At 40.4% G+C, this 22,648-nt stretch overlaps 1 protein-coding gene across 2 annotated transcripts in view; it reads left to right on the top strand.

Annotated features, from left to right (window-relative positions):
• The first annotated feature begins 7,515 nt into the window (after nucleotides 1–7,515).
• Nucleotides 7,516–22,648, top strand: part of ADCY2 (adenylate cyclase 2) — a 204,887-nt gene continuing 189,754 nt past the window's right edge. For both annotated transcript variants that reach the window (XM_042869933.1, XM_042869932.1), the window contains exon 1: nucleotides 7,516–7,799. In XM_042869933.1, the coding sequence (XP_042725867.1) occupies nucleotides 7,575–7,799 (225 nt within the window). In that variant the 5' untranslated portion in view covers nucleotides 7,516–7,574. The remainder of the gene's footprint in view (nucleotides 7,800–22,648) is intronic.

The raw sequence follows: 22,648 nt of genomic DNA, 5'->3' as shown, positions 1-22,648 counted from the left end.
CTTGTCCTTGGTAGTGGTTCAGTCCCTCCTGCCTTGGAAGGAGCAACACTTCAGAAGCAACACTTGATCCAAAATCTTGGGAACCTTTTCTCTTGGCAGTATTCCCCAAAATGGAATCCTGGATCATTACCAATTCTTACAACTTTCTGATGTCAGCTGGGCATTCTTATCAAGTATGTAACAGAAACCATTACAACTTACTGCTTCACATGAGTCAGGAAACCCTCTTTGTACAACACAGTCTATTAAGGTCACTGAGTATTTCAACATAGATCTGTTTGAGAGGAAGCAACACCAAGTCCAGCTCTGAATGGAACATGCAGTGTTCATCAAAACGTGCTCAAGATGTGCCATGAGAGAATGAAAAGATGAAATGCAGGACCACTGCAGGAGCAGCAGTGCTTCTATGTTTGCCAGTATAGATCTGGCAAACAGGTAAGCTATGGACAAAACTTACCTGAGGTCCAAATCTAGAGTAATGTTAAACGTTTCTGTAGTTTTGTGCTTAAGTCAGTTCAAGCCAAAACAAATTTAAATACTAACTTATTGGTAACATTTTCCTAGAGTATTCCGTCCTCAGTTCAAGCAAAATAGTAACTGATGATCGTCAAATACATAGTTGGATAACTATACAAACATGTGCCCAAACAGACTTTTTTGAAGCCAAGAATGCTAGAAAACTAACAATAGGAAATGTTAGGGTTTTTCGTAAGTGAATTATTACTATTCAGAATCTTATTTCATCAATTAATTCTGAGGTTTTTAAAAAGTCTCACAGAAACATTGAAAGTAGTACACATATACTTTTGCTTATTTTTAAGTATTTTCAGAGTTGAGATCATATCTTGACTTTTTGAAAGATTACCTTCCACAGTCATTTGCAGCACCTGGTAACTTCCTTGAAAATAACTGTAACAGCTACTGAGGGGAAAAAAACTAAACCATGAAAGAAATTTCCAAAAGCAGGTCTTTTGATAAATGTGAACATGAATTTCTTAGATATGACTGCAGTTACGCGTATTTATTTACTCTAACCAATCATTCTGTCTTTAGATTTATATGTTTCTGTCCAGTAGTAAGGGTTAATCAGAGTAACCTGAATAGGTTACTTATGTATATACATAATGGAACCTATCATGTAATTTATGTAGTGGACAGATTTGATTATTGCAATAGCTTTTGAAGGGCTGGATATTTACAGATTTCCTTTACATGCACTTTCTGTTACTTTCAATGGCTTTTGCAGATGGAGGATATCGCAATAAAAGGTCTACAAACAAAATAATGTTACCATATAGGTGTCTTTTTTTTTTTTTTCAGAGTGAATATGAAGATTGCAATGTATGAGTAAGTAGACTTTCAGTCAGTGGCCTTGAGCTGCATTCAAATAGGAACTTGGTATCTTCTTTTTTTCTTTTATGAATTAAAACAATACGTACAATCTATGCTGTAGCAAAAAATAAGATTAAAGAACCATCTACTCTAATATCCCACTTCTTAAAAAAAAAAAAAAAAAAAAAAAAAAAAAAAAAAAAGTAAAAGCTTACCCCTCCAAAAGCCAGGATCTAGTGGAAGATGTAGGAAACCCACTGTTTATATCTGCTTTTCATATTTGTGTCTCATCTCTGTGTCTACTGCCTTGCACTGACATTAGTCATGAAACAATAGGATCGATATTTCTCACAACATATGTTGTTATTGGTAGTTATCAGATGTATTTTGACAACCATTTAAAAACAAATCCATTTCTTCACCCTGTTAAATTCTTGTTCCTAAAAGCCTCCTGTGACAGTGCTTGCAGATGAGCTAGAGGCTATGTGAAAGAACATCTCACTTAGTAATTATGAATTTCATTCAGTTTATTGCAATTTTCTTTCTTTCTTTCTTTCTTTTTTTTTTTTTTTTGAGATAAAATGTAAGATTCTAAGCAGTCTTTCTTAATGATGCATGTCATATGCAGTTACTATGTTCTCTCTTATGCGTTTCTTCTCTGTGGACTACAGTCCTAAATTCTTTCTAAGTAGAGGAAACTTTTCTTTGTCATAGAATCATAGAATCACAAGGCTGGAAACGACCTATAAGATCATCTAGTCCAGCTGTCTCCTCATCACCATTGCCACCACAAGCCACTAAACCATATCATGCAGCACATCATCCAGATGCCTCTTGAACGCTGCCAGGGACGGCAACTCCAGCACCTCCCTGGGCAGCCATTCCAGTGCCTGACCACTCTCTGAGAGAAAAAGTTCTTCCTTATGTCTAATCTAAACCTCCTCTGATATAACTTGCAGCCATTTCCTCATGTCCTGCTCGTTGCCTGGGAGAAGAGGCCAAATTCCTCTTCACCACAACCTCCCTTCAGGAAGTTGTAGAGAGCAATGAGGTCTCCTCTGAGCCTCCTCTTCTCCAGACTAAACAATCCCAGCTCCCTCAGCCGCTCCTCATAAGACTTGTGCTCCAGACCCCTCACCAGTTTTGTTGCCCTTCTCTGGACATGGTCCAGGACCTCAATGTCTTTACTGTAGTGGGTCCTGTAGTGGGGGACCCAAAACTGAACACAATACTTGAGGTGTGGTCCTGGATTACTTGTGTTCTGAAGAATCTGGTTCTAGTTGTGCAATATCACGAGGTAAGTACAGTAATATAGCTCAAGACAAAGCTGTATGACTGATCAATAAAAGGCATTATTGTATTTTCTGAATTATTCATCACCCTATTCTCTATGCGTTCTAGTGCTGTTAGAGTGTTTGGACTGTTATTGTATATTGAACAGGTCTTTCCTGATCTGCCTATAGTATTGACTTTGAATTTATCCAGCTGGAATTTTGTAAGCTACTTGAGCCTTTTTAAATTTCTCAAGAGTGTTATTCCTTTGCTACTTCCTTCTCTAGATCTCCTACCTGAAAGCAGAATGTTATATTGGCAAGTAGATGGCTTCCTAAAGAACACTACTATGTTTGCGCAAGTGTTCAAGTGCAAACTGTCCCAATATGAAGGAAAGATTAGGAAACATAATGGGAGGTCAATGTCTTGAAAATGGAAAGGGATGACATAGTTCATAATTTGGAAAATAAGTCAAATTGTAACTGTGAGTATAAAAACCGGCATGATCAAAATAAGGGTTAAGTTACAAGAGATATAACTGAAACATGCTTATGGATAATTTTATATTCACTCCCTTCTTGAAATATACTGTGGAGTTAGATGAATAGTGGGTCAGCTAACAGCTGATACTAGAACATCTAAAATAAAATACTAGTCTATTTTTTGCTCCAATCTTGAATAAAAAGATTATCTATGGCTAAATGGCCAATGTAAGTACTATCTGTAATGAAATGTGGAAGATCAGAAACTATGGTATCTTCTGATCATTTGGAACTCAAAAAGTTTCTTTGGTAACTCCAAACCTTATTAGACATTACTCTTAAAAGCGTATGGAGAATGAGTGAGGACCAAAGTTAGATACCAGATGTAAAGAGGAGGAAGGAGAAAATTAAAAGAAGATAAGGTATTACAGATCAGCCAGACTGTAATTCAAAATAGTGTTGAACAACTCAAACCATTATTTATCTTTATAAAAAGTGAATTTCATCAGATTCCAGATGTGTGAAATCAAATATTTCTGTAGCAAATCAATGTCATTTTTTGAAGAATAAAACACAGCTGCTGTTATAATGCTAGGGAGACCAAGTCCTAATAACTAAACTCAATAAAATAAATTGAGAAGAAAAATCCAGTAAAAAATAGCAGTCTTCAATATTAATCAGTAAGAAAAAATTGTGTATCCTTGATGGAGAAGTTAATGTTGTCAGGTAGTTTGCCAATGCTGATTTGATTTTCTTCAACCTATGAGTTTCAAGGTCATAAGGAAAGCCAGGCTCCTTGCACCAAGTTTAAGCCTAGAGCTATGGACAAGCCAGATGTATGAAGGCACAATTGTCACTGCTGTCATAGCAGGGATGGCTCAAGGGCTGGTGTTCCCAGGGTGAAGCAAGCTTGTTGACCCATCTTTTGCTGTGCTGCCACAGACAACTTTTGGAAGCACAGGTTGGCCAAGTGCTGTGTATCATCCTGATGGAAGGGCCTCTTGTAAGGTAATCCAGTGTCCCATGTAGGAGAAGGCAATAGGGATGGCAAAATGAAGGATGGGAGTGATGCAGGCTTATGGAGTTTCAATTGAGATCCCTGATGGCAAGGGAGATATGCAAGGAACAGGAGTGTTTCCTGCATCTCGTGTTCCTATTTTGCTCTCTCCCTAAGACCTGTCACAGATCCCTTGACACTCGTAACAAGCTGTGATATCACAGTCACAGAGTAGTTGGGGCTGGAAGGAAGTTCTAGAGATGGTCTGGATGGAAGTTATCTGGGATGCTTCAAAGCATACTGCCTCTGGCATCTGTTTGCTTAGACAAGCAGCTGTGGCCCTCAAGATTTTGTCCTGTGTTGCTCTGCTTTTACAGAGGGACACAGTGGATGCTCAGACAACAGATGCTCAAAAAGCAAAATCTTAAGTGTTGTTGGAGTTCCAAGAATACACAGTAGATAGTTTTTGACAATGCTATGTATTAGCTTTGTAACTTGCTATTTTACCCTTTTGGAGAAATAAGGGAAATACAGTGCAGTATAGCACTTCAGCTATTTTCTGAAAGTCATTTGCTCTTTAACCCTAGACTTTTAAATTCATTGCATCTTCCTTTTCCTTTACAGCCACTTTCAGTTAGAGCCTGGCAAGCATGCAGACTGTAGGCTACCTAGGGAAATTGGTCTCTAAAAACATATGGCATTTCAACTTCAACAATGTCAGAATTATCATTTGACTGTAATTATGTTCATTTAATTAAGTGCAACCTGAAATAAAAAAAAAAGTTAATATGTAATTTAAAAAGTAGAGCATTCAAATTAGAAGGTCTATTTCTGTGTGGATTTAGGTACTGTGACATTTTTAATTACACTGCTGATGTATAGAATCTGCAGTCTTTAATTACATAACAATGTTATTTGTACATGGAACCCTTTTCTTTAACTATATGATATGCTCTAAGGATTATTAGGAGCTCTAGATATTAATGTGTGTGATCCCAGCTGGAGTTTGAAGAATGAATTGAAAGATGCTGGTTTCAAGTGAAGGGAGGAAAAGTAGGTGAGTGAGTCCATCGGGTGGAACAGAAGATGAAGTCAAGTGCAAAGTAACTCAGTGCTTCCTCTAGTGCAGCTGTTGAAGCACCTAATGTCGAGTCTTTCAAAATTTGAGACAGGTTTATGCTGAACTCATTTTTTTATGAAAAGGCACAAGATACCACTAGGAAACCTTTGGGTTAATTAAGTTTTTTGCTGTGGAATTATAATTTTATTTCCTGAGAAATTGCATGAGACTAATATAATGAGAAATTAGTTGTTACAGGCATGATATATTACTAAAAAAGAAAACAAACAAAGAAAACCCTGCCAAATCAAACAAATGACATAATCATCATTGTAAACTCCTTGAAAAGGCTTTTTTTGTTCAAGTTCAGAGAGGTGGAAAGTAGTGGAAAGATATTAGAGCAGAATCAACTTGAGTAAAAAAGACAAGCAGAAACGTCGTTTGCATTAGCATACTGTGTAAGCCTCAAATACTTTTCTGGAAATGGCTGTTGTTCACATAGAAAAATGTTTTATTTTTCCCATTCTGATTTTTTACACTTTTATGAGTCCATGCAAAATCATGAAATTATTCTTATATTTAAAATAAGTATGTGTGATATTGGTCGTCCCACCCTTGAGAGATTGACACTCAGAAGCCTTCAAATCCCAAATATTGTGATCTGCTTTTAAAAAGAAGTTTTATGTTGTGATTTTGGTTTGTCTTTTGATACATATTTTTTTAACCTCCCCTTGCTTACCCCACTAGATGTGTATATGTGACAGTGAGGGTGGCCAACTCCATAATTTCTGAAGTGACTGTAAGTAAAGCATTTTCATGTTGCAAAAATTCTCACACCCACCTCTACTAACTCCTTCCCGGCAATTAATTCTGCCAGAATGTTCTCCCCACATAAATTTGTGTTCATCCTTCAATCTTATCACTGCTGCTCTTGAGAATTGTTCCCCCTCTCTTTCCCAGCACAGTGGGTGCAGTTGGAACTTCTTTCCACTTCTTCCTCAACTGTGCCTGCTACCTAGCTGTGCATCTCAGAAGAAGAGCTCCTCGACTTTCACTCCTTCCTTCCAGCAGCTGGAAGGAATGGGACAAAAAAGGTCAGACCTCATCCTTGCTTCAAACCCCACTGCAAGTATCTCGACAGGGTTTAAGAGTATAATCTATATATAATATAGATTTTAGATTTTATAGATTTATATACAGTATATATATCTATATATAGTATAGATTTCTCTGTTTTCTTACAAAGCTACTTTATGTACCGCTTCCTCCATGTGAAGATGTGAACATGGCAGAGGGAGAAAGCAGCATCAAATCTTAACGGGGAAATTTCAGTCCATACCATTCTAGCTACCTGCCTCCTCTCCTACCTGGTTTGTGGTCAGCCATGGTTAGCTCTAAATATCTCATCTATGATCACTCATAATAGCCCCAGTTTTACACTTTTAGTTGTATTATAGCACTCCATGTCCCTCTTGCTGATGGTTTTTACTCCAGTCACCACGAGCCACCCTTGTGGCATTGGGGCCCAGTAATGTTTGTGTCACTGTTGTGTCTTCCTCTCACTGTTGAGCTGAGGCAGGCCTGCATCCCGTGAGAGGTTTTAGACTAAAAAAGGGGAGATTAAGATTGAGGAAATTTCTCACTGCAAGAGCAGTGAGGCCCTGGCACAGTCTGCCCAATGAAGTTGTGCCCCATCCTGGAGGAGTTCAAGGCCTGGTTGGATGAGGCCTGGGCAGCTAGGCTGGTGAGTGGTACCCCTGCCCCATGGCATGGGGTTGGGGCTGGGTGGGCTTTGTGGTCCCTTTGAATGCAAGCTGCTCTGTGATGATCTGTGCTGTGATAGGGGCGTTCACTGGGTTGGGAAAAGAGAACTGCTTCTGTGTGAGTGCAAAACTTTAGCTGGTAAACATTGTGCACGATGGACATGAAACTTTGGTAACAGTACTGCAGCTTGTTCTGAGTGCCTGCTTTTTAGGAGTAACCAAGTCCTTCAGAATAAGGCAAGGGGCCATACCTAAAGGCGGGAAAAACGTGTTTTGTTGCTCCAATATCGAATTTTGACAAAAATCGATGTAGGGCTTTACACCAGAGATTGATCCGTGTGGAAAAGGATCTCGTGGAACACACGTCGGACGGTAGGAACCACACGACATCTTTCCCAGGCATCTCCCGTAGCGCTGAGGGGACGCGGGGGCAGCGCGCTCCCCACCCGGAGCAGCAGGCGCGGCATGTGCGCGGGGAGGCGCTTCCCGGCGGCGCCCAGCCCCGGGTCGGCGGCGCGGGGCCGCGGCCGCCCTCCCGCCCGCCGCACCATGCCGCCGCGGCTCCTCCTCTCCGCCTCCCGCGCGGGAGCGCGCCCCGTTCCCCTCCCCGGCTGCCTGCAGCAGCGGCGGCGCTGAGGGAGTTGCGCGGGCTCTGCCCGGCGCCTCCGATGTGGCGAGAAGCGATGATGGGGAGGAGGAGACGCCGTTACCTGCTGGAGCGGGCAGAGCAGGCGGGCGGCTGCGGGGCGGGCGGCGAGCACTCCCGCTCCCGGGACTGGCTCTACGAGTCCTACTATTGCATGAGCCAGCAGCACCCGCTCATCGTCTTCCTACTCCTCATCGTGATGGGCGCCTGCCTGGCCCTGCTCGCCGTCTTCTTCGCCTCGGGGCTGGTAAGGGACGCGACGGGTGCCGGGGACGGGACGGAGCGCGGAGCCGCTGCGGGGAGAAGTTGGCGGCGGCGGCGGGGACCCCCCGGGCAAAGTTGGGCGCCCGATGCGCGCGGGCGGGGCTGGAGGCGAAGGGAGCGGGAGGGAGCGGCGGGCGCTCCGAGTTTAATTCGCTTAATTCGCCTGCTCTGCTTCCTTCCAGCTGGCAGAGTGGCCAGCTGACCTTCTGCTTTTGCTGGCGGGGTTTAAATCTTCTTCCCAAAACGCGGGTAGTCACGTTTGGACGGCAAGTAGGCAGCTGGCCGTTGTTTTCTTAATACCCCCCCCTACAATGATTGAGTTCTCCAGCGTTTGACCCATTTTCTCGAGGGAGCCTTCGCTGCTCGGGGAGGCGAAGTTGGCTGTGCGCGGTGCCCCCCGCGCGAAAGCTGAGGGCTCCCGGCCCCGGGAAGGAGCGCGTCGCGGAGCCGCTGACAGCTGGCATCGCGGCTCTGGCATAGCAAGCCGGGCCGCTCTGCCCTTGTGCCGAGCGCGAGGGAGAGGCTGCAGAGGGCAGTAACATTCTTGCTTCTTACGGAGTTCTGCTGTCAGTAGTGAGTAGGGGCTGCTTGCACAGCTGTGGGCTTCGGAAGTAGCGAACGGAGATTTGAGGGGTCTCAGTTTTTGGTTTTTCTTATTCCTGTTTAGGTATTCGGTCTTTTGGGGAGCTTGATGTTTATTGAATACAGCTAAGGGTCTGTAGGAGCGAGGACAAGTAGGTCAGGTATAGCTTGCTGCCTCTCCTAGAGGCGTTGCACATAACGTTGCTTGAACAGACAGAGAACCCTGCTTTCCTGCTTGTTTTGACCAAACTTTTGTCTTAAAACCTGCAGGAAGTGGTTGCAGGACTTGCTACGCTTAGAGTTAATTGCCGACTTATTTCCTTTATATATTTGTCTTAATGTTTTCAGTGCTTTGTTTTGTAAGTGCTATTCCTACTAAGTGCAGAACAGGCGTAAAACAGCTCAGGTGAAGCCAGTAATATTAGCAATGGCTCCAAATTCAGTTGCTTGATGCTTAGATGTTTCAGCTGTGGACCTCTGTGTACCCAAATGCAAAATAAACAGTGTTTAATTAAAGTGCATTGGCTGGAGGGTGGCAGTGGGAGAACAGCCAGGCTAAGGCATGGGCAGGTGTGAGATGTATACAGTACTAACTCCAGCCAAGCCAGCACAACTTGGGTTTGACAGCTCTTAGTACTGAATTTCAGCTCTTTTTGTCATGGCACGACCTGTAGCTTGTTGTCACAAGTTGCACCTGCCTTTTTCATAATTCCATTTCTCAAAGTAAGTCATTAATAGTAACAACACTGGCACAATGCTGGTTCAGAGGACTAACTGAAAGTTCTGGAAACAAAACAGAGATCTGACTGCATCTTGCCATGCACAGTGCTACAGAAAGAGTGAATTTTATAGTTCAGTCTGCATTTGGAATTCCAGACATACCGGAAAACAAAAAAAAAAAGAATGCTTTTAGAACCTTTTTCCTGAGCCTTTATCTTCCTGTGGCTCACAACTGAGAGGGTGAGTGGGGAGAGAGGTGGGGTTTGTCCTTAAAGTTTCCAGTCAGCGGATGAGAGCGACTTCAGGCGCAGAGAGAGCTCGTCTGTGCTGACTTTCAGCCGCAGGATGTTGGGCAAAATCCTTTGGAGGCCTGCCCAGATGTTCACCTAAAAGCCTTTTATTATAGTCAAGCTCTAGTTGCATTTGGGATTGAAAATATTTCTAAAGGTTTTAGTTCTGTTTCTCCTGCATGTGGCTGAAGAACTCTCTTGTTGTACAGCTGTGGAACCTTGATTGAGTTTTTGTGCCTGATAATATGCAAGTGTCAAGCAGTTATGAGCATCTGAGCTAGGAGAGCCAGTGCTTCTATCCTTGTCTTTATTTTGCATGTCTTGTATGTATGTGATTGCTTTGACAGCATATTTACTTCTGTAAATGGAAGTGAATGGAAATAGTTCTGTGAAGGTCTGTGCCGTGCATTTGAAGTTAAAGGAAATCTTTCTCAACAGTTGTTTCCTTTAGATTTCATACAAAGCAGCGAAGATTTTACTGAAAATTACTTAAGCCTGTTGTGGAAACAAAATTCCAAAGTGACTCACTGCAACACTTGATTCATATTTCTCACTTTTATTTCAAAGCACAGCTTAGGATGCAAAATGTGAGATCGAACGTTTTAGGAAAAAAGTGGGTATACATGAAAGATGAACCCTTTTTATGTTCTAGGCTTTCTAATGAGAAGATGAACCCGATAGAAGTGAGAGGTTTTCCTTCCACTTTATTTTTAATTCAGTTGTTAAAATGTATCTTGGTGAGATCTGAATTTTCTTTTTTAATTTTATTTATTGAGGAAGAACAATGTCTGCTTAACTACTCCCCAGCAGAGCCAACCACACCGGGATGCATTCTACTTATTCAGCTCTTTCAACCTGCCAGAATACCAGCTGTAGTCTTCCCGGTTTCAGATGAAAAATTTATAAAAGCTGTTGCAAAATTACAGTAAACAAGATTACTTACAAAGTGTGCCTGGAAATCAGATTACTTTTCTTTCAGGCAGCGTACTGCTGTTGTTACTGAGAGTGGTTTCTTGGGAGATTTTTGGTTTTGTTTGTTTCAGGAAAATAATGTGATTTTGACCTTTGGGATTAAGTGCTCTATCTCCTCAAACACTTGATACGAGACTCCCAGAGTCCACCTGTGAGATGACCATTCAAATCGTGGAGCTTTGCATAATGTAATGATAGTATCAGCCTTTGTATTTCCTGTGTCAAAGTATCCTCTGTATTTCTCGGTACCTGGCGTGAATAGAAAACTGGCAAAATGAAGTCAGGCTTCCATGTTTAGCTGCTTTAATCGATAGAGAGTAAATTATTTTCCCAAATCTGTGAATGCCTTCCAGTGCTTAGAAATGCCAGATGTCAGGTTCATTTTCTGTCTGTTTACTGTCTTGCTCTTTTAATAACATAATGTGTAGAGCAAACTCATTATTTTCCTCCTTCACCCTTTTTAGTACTAAAAACATCCCACCTTTTAGTGGTATCTAGAACAGCTATGTATCTGGTCAAAACATATCTGTGATACCTGCAATTTATAGGAAAAAAAGATTAAACTGACTAATATTTTTTAAAATATCTAATGTAAAATATCAGCATATCTGAATCTGCTGTTGTGATGTTTTGTTTCTTATGCAGTTAAACAAAACTCTGGTTGAAAACGGGGTTGATGCCCAAACTGTACAATTTATTAGAACACTGTAACTTTCACAAATATAATACATGCATGAAATATATTTTCTAGACATAAAGACTGCACTATGGTGTAGATACAGGCTTCAATAAAAGCAGTTCTGTAGCATCTGAATCACTTAGCACTGCTAAGGACCTTGTGGTGAAATGAGACCCAAGTCTGTCAGGACTTTTCTTTGTGTTTTTCCTGAAATTCAAGGGCCACCAATCTGCCGTGAGATATATATTTCTTTCAGTCTGATCAGTGGTCTTTGCTGAAACACTGCAAGCCTGAAGTGCGGGGTTACATTGTCAGTAGGTTTATACCCTTAGCTGCCTTCAGAATTCTTGCTGCTACAGGTGACCCTGTGAAGGCTCTTAAGATGTGGTTGTTGATGTGCTGTGGAGCTGGAAGGTATCAATGGTCAAGTGGAATGTGTGTTGAGCGAAGAGTCCTTCCACGATGTGACATTGGGATGCATTCGCTCACCTCAAGTGCTATGAAGTCGCTTATCCTTAGCTTCTCAATCGTCTATCTGTCTCCCAAACCACTTGCACAGAAAGAAGCGGGTCAGAAGAGTCCTGTAAGCATCTCAGGAGAGTGCCTTTTTTTTGGGCCCGTGATTAGAATGACAGCAATCCTCCTTTTCTCTGATGAGTCTAACTGTTTAAAAGAAATCCTTATACTTCTGCAAAAACTGGCCAATCAGCCAAACCTAGAACTCTTCCAGATTGCCATGATTAGAATTTCATCCTAAAATAGAGGGGGAAAAGTCTTCAAGTCCGTGTGGAAAACACAGCTTAAAATAGCAGAAAGAAGAAACATGTTCATTCTCATCACAGTGTCTCAAGTGATGAGGTGCCTGCAGATGGGCATTTACTGCATGATTCTGGTAGTGTCCTTGTCAGTACTTTAGATCTAAAAATTCATTCATCCAGACCAGCAGGTCATCACAGTGGTGCTGTGGTGATGTTATACCCTGTTAATGAAGTGCTCTGTTATAACTAATTGTATAGAGTAATACAGCTGTGTTGTAGGTTCACTCATAATGGAAATTTCAAGAAATCTTTTAGGAACAGCACTGTATAATTTATAGCACGTTTGGTTCAAAAGCAGCAACTGTCTTCCCCAAATCCAAGAATACTCAAGCCTTTGAAAGTGTTCCTTGGAATCCCTGCAGACTAAAAGCGAGCCAAAGCATCTGCTATACTGTTTTCAAACCCCAGCATATCCATTCCTACAAGAAAGAAAACTAAGGCACAGCAAAGGTAATGAAGGAGCAAAATCCTCATGAGTTGAAGATCAAGCTGAAGGGGGGCTGTTTGCCTACTTGTTGTGTCCACAAGGTGTGCTATCTTAAACTCGTTCTGACACATTAATGAAGCTATTAAGATGAAGAAGAATTCAAAGCAAAAATCAGTTTATTTATAATGTCTTCTCTTTCAGTAATTCCAGCTGTAAGCTCCTGCTTGAAAGTCTGCTGTATATCGAACTGTTCTGTGGGGGAATGCCATGTTTCAGGTTTTTTCTTATTTTTAGGCACCATAAAATCACAGTATATTTTCCAGGTATCGCTGCTGGCTGTCTGATACAGTTTCATGATTTGCCCTCCCTGTCAGTTGTTTTCTCCAGTAATATCTTTGTGTAACTTTTGTGGCCAGTATTACCTCTTGAATTGGTCCTGTAAAGGTTGATGTTTCTTCCTATCTGAGTCAAGATTTACCTTGTTTTGTATCTGGTCTAGTTCCCCGGTACTATATCAGCCTGGGCTCTTGTTTCATTTATTAATGACACTCCCAGCACATCTGTAGTTGCTTTTAATGCTGCTAAGAGCTTGTCTCATTTGCCAGTCTCTAACCAGCCATCCAGATAATGAGGTGCCTGTGGCAACTTCTCTTCTTGTATTATACTTCATGTTGAATAACCTGAATGCTGAGTAAGAGCTGGGTAAAAATATGGGTGTAGCTACACTGGCACCACATTGAGCCTTGAACTGTAAGTTTACCAGGTGAAAGCTTTGTGGATACTCTATCAATGGAAAGCTGATTTAGGTCAGCAGCTGTGACTCAAGCCATGGATCCACAATTTCTAATCATTACTGCAGCTGACACAAGTGGCAACAGATAAACCGACTACAGCTGCTGTTTACTTAGGTGCAGTGGGAATTAGGTGGTGGATGGGCCGTGATTTTTCTGCTGTCTTTATCAGCGTCGAGCCAGGTGTGGCTCATCTATGGCAATTTCATGGTGGATTTGCCATGAACCAGTGGATATCCTTCTGGTTATCTTGCTTAAAACTTTTAAAATTGGTTTCAAGTTCCTTGTCATGGGTGAAGCTATCTGACTCATTTAAAGTCTTAAAACTGTCATCAGTTTCTTGGGTTGTGCCTTCATGACGTCTCTTAGAGAAATTTGCTAGACATCCCAGCTGCAATGTTTCTGCTGTGAATAGGAATACTTCTTGTCATAATGATGGCAGTCACTGGGCTCATCCAGATTGCATGGAACATCACTCCAAGTTGATGGCAGCATGGACTTTTAATACAGGTAGAAGTGGTCTGCAAATCTCTGGAGTGGCTGGGCATGGGAAAAACTGCAGCTGAGCACCCTTAATCTTTCATCCTGTGCTTAGTTCCCAGCAATAACCTGGTGGTGATCCCAGTTGCTGAACACAGTGGCTTTCTATATATTTTAGTAAGAACTGAGTCAGCTCAAGCCGTATTGATATGTTAAAAGGAGAATCTGTCAATTGATCAAACTTCTGGTTTTAGGGTTCTGGACCCTGAAATCAGCGAGTCAGCAGAGTTCTGTTTCCCCTTCCCTCACCTTATCTTTTTCTTGGACAATTATCTCTTGATCCTCCTAGAAAGAACAGCTTTACACATTTTCTGCTTCAAATGTTCTATTTTTATTTTTTAAAACATTTACTTAGTCTCTTTCTCTAACCAGAAGTATTTTGTTCTTAGTGATCTTCGCATCACTCTGGTGAGAGTGTGTTCCAGGCAGGCATTTGGGAAAAGCAGAGGAAGCAGCCCTCAGATCTGCCATCTCAGCATCTGCTCCTTCCACCATTCGTGGTCCTAGTTCTGAGGTTTTTTTGATCCAGAAGATGTGCTCTGAAGTGCTGGAGCAATGGCTTCTGGTTCTACTCTCAGAGTTTGACTGACAGGCATGTGAAAGTGTGGAATATGTCCTTAGGGGAGTAAACTCTAAGAATTTTTTCTGTCATAAAAATAGCTGTGTTTAGGAAGTAATTGCCCAAACTTTGGAAAAGCTTGAAAAGTAATTACACAATGACAGTTGTGACTTCTCAATATTAAAACTATTTTTCATGTGACCTTTTAATGCTGATATGTAAAAGATGTGGAATATTCTTGCAAAACGTGTTTTCAGAAGACCCACTGGAGAAATAAGCCTAAGTCTACCTTTTTCTTTATTAAACAGACCTTTAAAATGTGCACTGTTTTCTTGTGTGTTGAAACTCATATGCTCCCTGGTTGATTCTGTGATTCTTACTTTTAAACAATTCAAATCTTGGCATTTGTTCTTGATTCTGGCCAGATTCCCAAGCTACCAATTTGGGACTAAAGGGGGGGGGGGGGGGAAGCTACCCCTTAGCTTCAGTTTGACAGTTGCTATCTAAATACAGTTGTCACTACTAAATAGTTCAGAGGAGTGAACCAGAATGCCAGTATTTCCAAGTTCCAGGGGTCTGTATGGATGTGAGGAAGGGCGTAACTTCACTTACGATACGTGCTACAGTACAGTTAAGCTGGGAAACATGTTCTTGAGTCCTGTGAAGTAATGTACTACCCATAAAATTTAATCAATGTAACTCTTCCAGCTGTGTTACATTTTGAATAAATTTCACTGTAAAACATACTTTTTTTTAAAAAACATTCACCTTCACCTATCCAGATTTTTGGGTTTTGTGTAAATAGTAGTATGGAATGAAGAGTTCCCTTAAGCTTATTTTGGTGATAAAGGTAGTAAGGATTTTGAGAACATCTCAAAAGATCTAAAGAAACTAAGTTATTAAACCACATTTATGGAGATGAATTCAGAATCAATATGTGCATAAATGCAACATGCAAGGAAGATATGTTGATCACTACACTTACTTTAAAAATAGTCTGAGTGATGTGCACAGACACCAAATTAGCCCTGGAGCCTGAAATAATTGCTTTCATCAAAACACAAACTTCTACTCACTTTGCTTCTTATTGCCTCGACTCTCTTCTGCAAGGTATACTTGAGGGAGTAAAACATAATTAACTGTCATTGCTCTCTGGGATGTGGCTTATCTTCTGTGCTTGCCAGAGTCATTTTGTAGGACAATTTCATAAGCGCAGGCTTCAGCCACCAGTAATTGTGTCTTGTTTTTCACAGGCTAGTAAATGAGTTAGGGGGGAAGGCAACTTTCGATTATCCTCAGCTGAGAGAAGATTGAGGTTGTGTAAGGTGGCTAAATAGCATGATGGTCCAGTTCAAGTTCCCTGGCACTCTGGAGGTCCTCTGAAGCCCATCTTATTTAATAAAAAGTTGTAAGCACCGACAGATTGCTTATGGTGTAGTTAATAGGATGAGAGATTATTAATCAGTGAAAACTAAAGAAAGAGAAAATTGCCAATGTGATAAGGGAGAATTGGAAAGAAAAAATAAGAAAAGCTGCTTACCATTGCGGTTGGGTGCGTGGGGTTTGTGCAGGGCATATTTATCTGCATAAAACACGTAAGTACCAGGCTCTGCTTCTGTTAATTATGCTTTTGATTGTGATAGGTGTCTGTCCTGTATTCCCATCCATGTAGGAGAGGTCTTAGGCTTGTAGTATTCTCTGTCTCTGTATTTACATGCAGATTATTCAAGTGGTTGTCAATCCTTGTTGGTCTGGATGGACACTACCTTTAAAAATCATAAGTGCTGTTTCAATGGACAGCTGTGTCTGCTCTATGCAGAGAAAAGAGAAAATGAAAGCAAACATTATTCCAATATCTGTCCGCAGTGCTGCAGCTTTGACCCTCGCAAGCATATCTTTTGAGTTCTTTTGTATTCATTTTGGAGTGGTGGCAGTGGGAGGACCAGAACTGCTGGTGGTATTCATGATGCACTGAGGTAGCATTATGATGTTCTCGCTTGTTTATTCTTCTACTAACGTTCTGGGGTTTGGGTTGCTTTTTAACTGCTTGTGAGCACAGAAGTGATGTTTTCATGGGCTTTCCTATTATAAGTGCCAAATATCTCAGTTTCAAAATGTTGGTAGTCAACCAAGAGCCTATTATCAAGTGTACAGAATTATACTTGGGCACTTTTGGGTGAAGGGTACATTTTTTTACAGTTTCAGCTCTTTCTTCCATAAATTCAGTTGGCCCTTTCTGCAGAACCCTATCCCCTCCTTCTGATTTTTGTTTTTATTCTGTGATTTATTTTTTTTTTTTTGCCTGTTGAACTCAACACTGATCTTAAGTTTGAGACAGACCCTTTGATGTGTGATGTATTCTGCAATGAGAACAACCCCATGATGTACTTACTTTTTTTTTTTTCTCTTTAAGTCCTGCAGCAGTTTGATCTCTCCATTCTTTTTAACACCTGGATCATCTGTTTGCTTGTGTCTTTTTTAGCAGGCTTCCTGCTCCTGATTAAGATTTAAAATGAACTTGCTACTTATTTTTACCCTCTGAAAAATGATATCTCGTATTCTTTTATTGGCTTATATTATTGAGGTTCTGGCTTTGTTTCGATCTTTCTCAAGTCATTTTGGGGAAATGACTTTTTGAAATGACAATGACTTTTCGTTTGAGCATCTGATTTTTATAGCCATCTATGAAGATTTCAATCTGTAAATTTCTAGCTCTGCCTGTTAATTTTAGTGTTTGAGTTTTGTTTGTTCTTCAGTTCTTCACCATTATAAAGCAGCTTCTCAACAGTAACGTTTTATGACACAGGCTCTTCCTACTTCTTGAGATCAGATGAGTGTTTTCTTTTTCTTTGTGTGACTGTTTTGTTGTTATTGTTATTGTTTGTTTTTTCCACCTCTTCCATGAGCCAGACCTAAACAAGTGTCTTAGCTTCTGTCTGCTGATGTGATCCTTAGCCAGTCTGGCTGAGAGTCACTGAAGTATCCCATTACCTGTTGTGTTTTTTTTACTTGGCAGCCTGTCTTTACCTCTGTATTCCATAAAATCTCATACAGTTTCCATCCTGATTGGATATTAGTCTTCTAGGTGATGTGTTTCAATAAACCTTTGCTGTTCAGCTTAGCGTTTTAATTCATAGGGGCTTACTGTTATTTGTTGATTCTCCTAGATTATTGATTTTGTTTTAGCTTTCTTCAGTCCCTGTTGAAATATGACTTTCTGTCTGTTCTTTATACTTTCTATCTGGAGCAGTGATATTCTACTGAAGGTCTTTTTTCCACCAAGTTTTCAGTAGGACTTTTCTGTAAATAATGCCCCATTTAACGACAGGCATTTTATTTTTTCCATGTCTTTCTTAGGCTTTTAGTGTTTATACAGAAATGTGTATACTTTCACATGGCTGTTTCATTTCTCTGCAAACTTTAAAAAGAGAATCTGTCTGTTACGGCGTTTTTTGGCATTTCTCTCCTGCATAAGTTTAATAAACTTCTGTCCTCTGTAGCTGGGAGTTACAGATCTCCACAACATTATTGCTTCTCTTAAATCATGTAGAATCACAGAATCATCAAGGTCAGAAAAGACCTCCAAGATCATCTAGTCCCACCTACCACCAGTATTTCCCCACTAAACCATGTACCTCAGTACAACATCTAAATGTTTTTTAAACGCCTCCAGGGGCAGTGACTCAGCCACCTTCCTGGGCAGCTCATTCCAGTGCCTGACCACTCTTTCGGAGAACAACCTTTTCCTAATGTACTATGTCCTTGTAACCTGTTCAATTTGAATGATTTCCTATGACCTTTGAAGTGCCAGCAAACTCATTCTTTTCCAGTTTAGGTTAAATTTAGCTACCTCTCAAGAGCACCTTCCATGTACCTAAAGATTCCTTGATTTCTTCAAATTACCTTTTAAATTAATTTTCTTAGCTGCTTATTGAACCTAGGCTTGTCAACCTATTTTGTTCCAGAAACACTGATGAGAGAGCTACTACAGTCTTCTATTTCTCCACTAGCGACCAATACTTTGCCTTCAGGACTTTTCTCCTAGCCTTCCTTATGTTAGTGTTATTTGCACTGGTCATAGCCTTTGACTGTTCCTTTGTACCTCTGGAGATCACATCCAAACCTTCTGTGAGATCTGTTGTTTTTGTGTCAAGCAGAGAAGCCTGTGTTCTCTGGTATTTTAGACTTTGTGTTTCTGATTGATACAACACTGAAGTATCAACACTGAAGTATCAACTCTCATTCCTATTGGGCAAACTAGGAAGAAATTGGATTCAGCTGCTTTGTACTAAGCAAGGGAGAATGTGAACAGCTACACAGCTAAACTCACTAAGGACCCACAGGCCAAAAGTGCTTGATACTGTAGTCAGTAACATAGGTGATCGCTGGGGTGTTTCCCAAGACTTAAGTAGTTAGTCATTTTATTATCGCTATTATTGTCTTTGTGCTAACTGGGGCAGATGGTGTGAAGACAAAGAATAGTTCATTTCACAAGTATTGTTGCATTGGTGCAAAATGCTGAGCTTCTCATGTGGGGAGATTTTATAGTACATGTTGTTCACTATTTGGAAGTTTGAGGAAATGTTCAAGGTGATGAAAGTGTCACCTGAAGGATCTGAATGAAGTGTTGCTATACTGATAATGTCCCAATATACTAGCAAATAAAAAATGAACTAGAATCTGGCCATGAATCCAGAACTGTTTCTTGTAGTTACATATATGTGTGTGCAGCAGCTTGGAAGCTATAATGACAATCTAAATTTCACTATGCACGTGATGTGCAGATTGCTGGTCTGATTGCTGGCAGGCGAGTAGTCAAATATCACGGTCTGCTAACAGCAGGTGCAGAATGTGGTTCTGACTCATTAATGGGGAAGTGAATTTCTCAAGACAAGAATCTCTGTGAAGAAACTGGATGTTGAGCCTGATGTTCTTATTATTGATGTACCAAACCAAAGAGGGAATGTTGAATCAGAGGGAGAAATCTCTTGGTGAAAATCAAGCACTTTGTCAACATAAAAGGCAGGGCAGTTTGATTAAAAAGTACAGTTCAATTAATTTGTTGCTAATGTCCATGAGCATGCTGTGGAAAGCTCAATAAATGATTAATCAACTAAAATATAAAGGCACACGAGAAAGCTTCTAACCAGAAACGTAAGAAGGAAGCACGAGCAAAGCTTTGAGTTATGAAAGAAAAAAGTAGATGTGAAAGGCAGAGAAGTTTTTCTTAGTTGTGGATCAAGAAAATACCACGCAGGCTTGGAAATGGCATCTGGACTTAAAGGCAAATCATCGTTTCTGGAGGGAAGATGGTCTCATAGTGATGAAATAGGTGGAAAAAAATTCTGCGGTGGTCAGTGAAAACTTTTCAGTTGTCCTAAATGATGAGATTCTAAATGAAGCTGTACAGCTCCTTGGCTGGGAGCAGCAGCATCTCCCAGTAAAATGGGGATTTTTCCAGCTGCCTAGCATATGACACACTGCAATCAGCTGTAAGCAAGTTCACTAAAATATAAAAATATGGGATAAAAGTTACAAGCACCCAGGAGATTTTTATATCTTTATCTTTGGAGAGAACTATTTCTTGAGGTGTTAGAGAACTGAAATGCTGTGTACTTCTGTGAAGAGAAAGGTGGTGACATCTTCTGAAAATCATTGTGGTTCTCATTCTCACAAGACTTTGGAAAGATTTTACGGGAAAAAATGGCCATTTTTTGCTAAAGAGGTAACGGAACAGATTCCTGCAGTCAGCCTGCTTAAATGAAGATGTCCTACTTTGTTAAGGAGGTGGGTGAGCTAATAGTCCTTCAGGCCATTTTTTTTTTTTTTAAATGCTCAACATTTTCTACAGTAATTATATGAAATCTTACATAGTTTCAATGTTTGAAGAACACTGCTCACTTTTAAAAAATATGTGTTCTTATTTAGAAGCATTTCACTGATCTCAGCAAAAAAGGATTTTAGTAATGATTTAGTATAGTAAATGGTTTGAATTAATTGTGACTAAGCATGTGGTATTTCAGATCTCAGCAGGGGTCTACTGTCTGTAGACTGGTGTCAAATTCCATTAGATGACAAGAATAAAGGAAAAAGCACCAAAAGAATGAGAGAGATGATGGGAGGAGATTTTATGCTGAGACTGCTATTGTAAATGCTTGTTTGTTCATTTTTATAGGGTGCTTTACCTAGTTGTGTGGCTTATATAAAAGAGTGAATTGCTCTACAGCAGCTCTGATGTTTAAAATTAAACAGAAGGCACACTGTTATTTGGAAGGGGAGGGAACAGGATGGGGAATGAGAAAAGGTTGTAGCTTTTGGAAAGATCAGTGAAAGTGATTCAGATTTTAGAGATGATAACAATATTATTACGTACTTATGCATTTATGGGGGTTAGAACAATTTGTAACGGTAGACTTCTTAATTTCTTCAGTGATTAAAAGGCAGCAAGATAGCAAACACTCAGGAAGATAGAGCTGTCAGGCAAGATCCATGTATTGTAGGCCTAGCCGTTATGTTTGAAAGTGTCATGCTGATAGTTTAATTCCATTACCTCTGGTGTATTTTAATTTCTGTGAGTAGCAATAAAAAAGAAGGAAAGTGTTCTGTGCGGGTTCTTTTTCCATCCTGCGGAAATAGTTAGGGAAACAGAACATTTTATTGTTGGGAATTGTCCTTGTACCTGACATCATCTTGTAACTTGCTAAACACACTGATGATTGCTAATACTGATAGAGACGTTCCAAGCTCTAAATGTCCTCCTCTTTGAAAATTTCACTTCTTTAGAGAAATAGAAAAATACTGTTGCAAGTAATTTTGAGAAGAAAATCCCGTGTCAGGCAGCCTGCCTCTGTTGGCCTAAAACTAGCACATATTTTACAGGCAATATTGGGAAAAGTACCCTGTATTGAATGAATTGAATTAAATGAATTAAAGTTACAAGAATTATTTTTTTATATGTATACTTTAATTGCCTTCAGCTTACCCTATTCTATCATTAAATTCATCTTTTACTTTAGATAAAAAATGTGTATGGTAAGATGTAAGCACTTTGGGCTTCTAGAAGCTGTGGCTTTGTCGTCGGCTCAGCTAGGTGAAGTCCCACTGAAGCCAGGGAGGCTGCTTTCATATACATGGAATGAGAAGCTGGCGTAACTGGGGTCTATTTTTTATTTCTTTTACTGCATATATTTAAGACAAACCAAAACTTCAAAACTTTGGAATAGGCAATCAAACAAGGGGGGATAATAGGAATAACTTTTACATTTGGTGATTGAAATGGCTCATCTAAGTGTTGAGGTTGGTTTACACTTTAAAAAAAAAGGGTTTTTTTGGTGATTAGCTTGTAATGAGGAACAAAATTTTGATAGATTGATCTAATGATAGAATATGTATATATGTAGATATTTAACTGTGTGTGTATATATGTGCTGTAAACTGAAAGCTGAATATTATTCTGTTATAGAGTGAGATCATCCTAGAAAGCAGTATGTACCCATACATGACTGAAATGGAGAAGCATATTGTCAAATTCCTTGTAGTTCATTAATAGATTCATTGTTACCGTGTTATGAATTTGATGTTATCAAATTTGACATCACTTAAGTCCAAGTTTCCTGAATCTTGGCTTTCTTTAGGATGGTGTGAGTTCCTCTTCATGTCTGCAACCTTGACTGTATGATAGACAGTGTTGTCATGTCCCATCTATAAAGGGAGAGGAAAGGAGTGACATTGTCCTGTCTCGGGGGAGGGGTCTCACTTCTCAGTGTGTAACAGGAGTTTTGAATCCCACCTGTAAGTGCAGGAGTGAAACAGTTTAATTAAATGCTTTTGATGAAATCTGGGCTGAAACTGATCAAGATGTTCACTGAAACAAACTTCAGGGGTGGGGATGAACAAAACCCCATTTATTATTATGCAGTCATACACAGAAGAAGATAAGGTAACTTAAATGTGTTTTAAAGGTGAGAAAGGCAAGAGTTAGTTCTGAAAATTACTACTGTCTTTCTGTTTGGCTTCGTGGCAATAGCTGAAGTACAGGAAGGATAACCCTCAGCCTGCCCTGCCTGATCAGAGGTAGGCTCTCATAGCTGTGTTTCTGCCGGTTTCCAGCAGCCAAGGATTGCTGCTCTGCTCCAGGAGCCATATGGCTGATGGCTAATGGCTTGAGCCATATGGTATATCAGCTAATGAGCTTGGCAGAAAGTCGATCAATTCCTCTCCTGTCAAAGTCCAGAGTCTGCTTTGGTTATGTGTATGCCTGAGCTCGTGGCTCCTGCCTGATGTGGTGCTGACCGGAGGCGTGGGGACACTCGTGGCAGTGGGTGAGCATGCTGGAGGCAGCTGACGAGCATGGAAGTGTGCAGAGCATGCACAATAAGGTCATGAACAGCAGGGGAAGGATGTGAAAGAGTGCAACAGCACTTGTCTCTTATGGATACTGGCTTGTGTAGTTTG

Source organism: Lagopus leucura, unplaced genomic scaffold, assembly GCF_019238085.1.
Source record: "Lagopus leucura isolate 7727_CA_CO unplaced genomic scaffold, USGS_WTPT01 Super-Scaffold_100002, whole genome shotgun sequence".
Lineage (NCBI taxonomy): Eukaryota > Metazoa > Chordata > Aves > Galliformes > Phasianidae > Lagopus > Lagopus leucura.
This window is presented reverse-complemented; position numbering and strand designations above follow the sequence as displayed.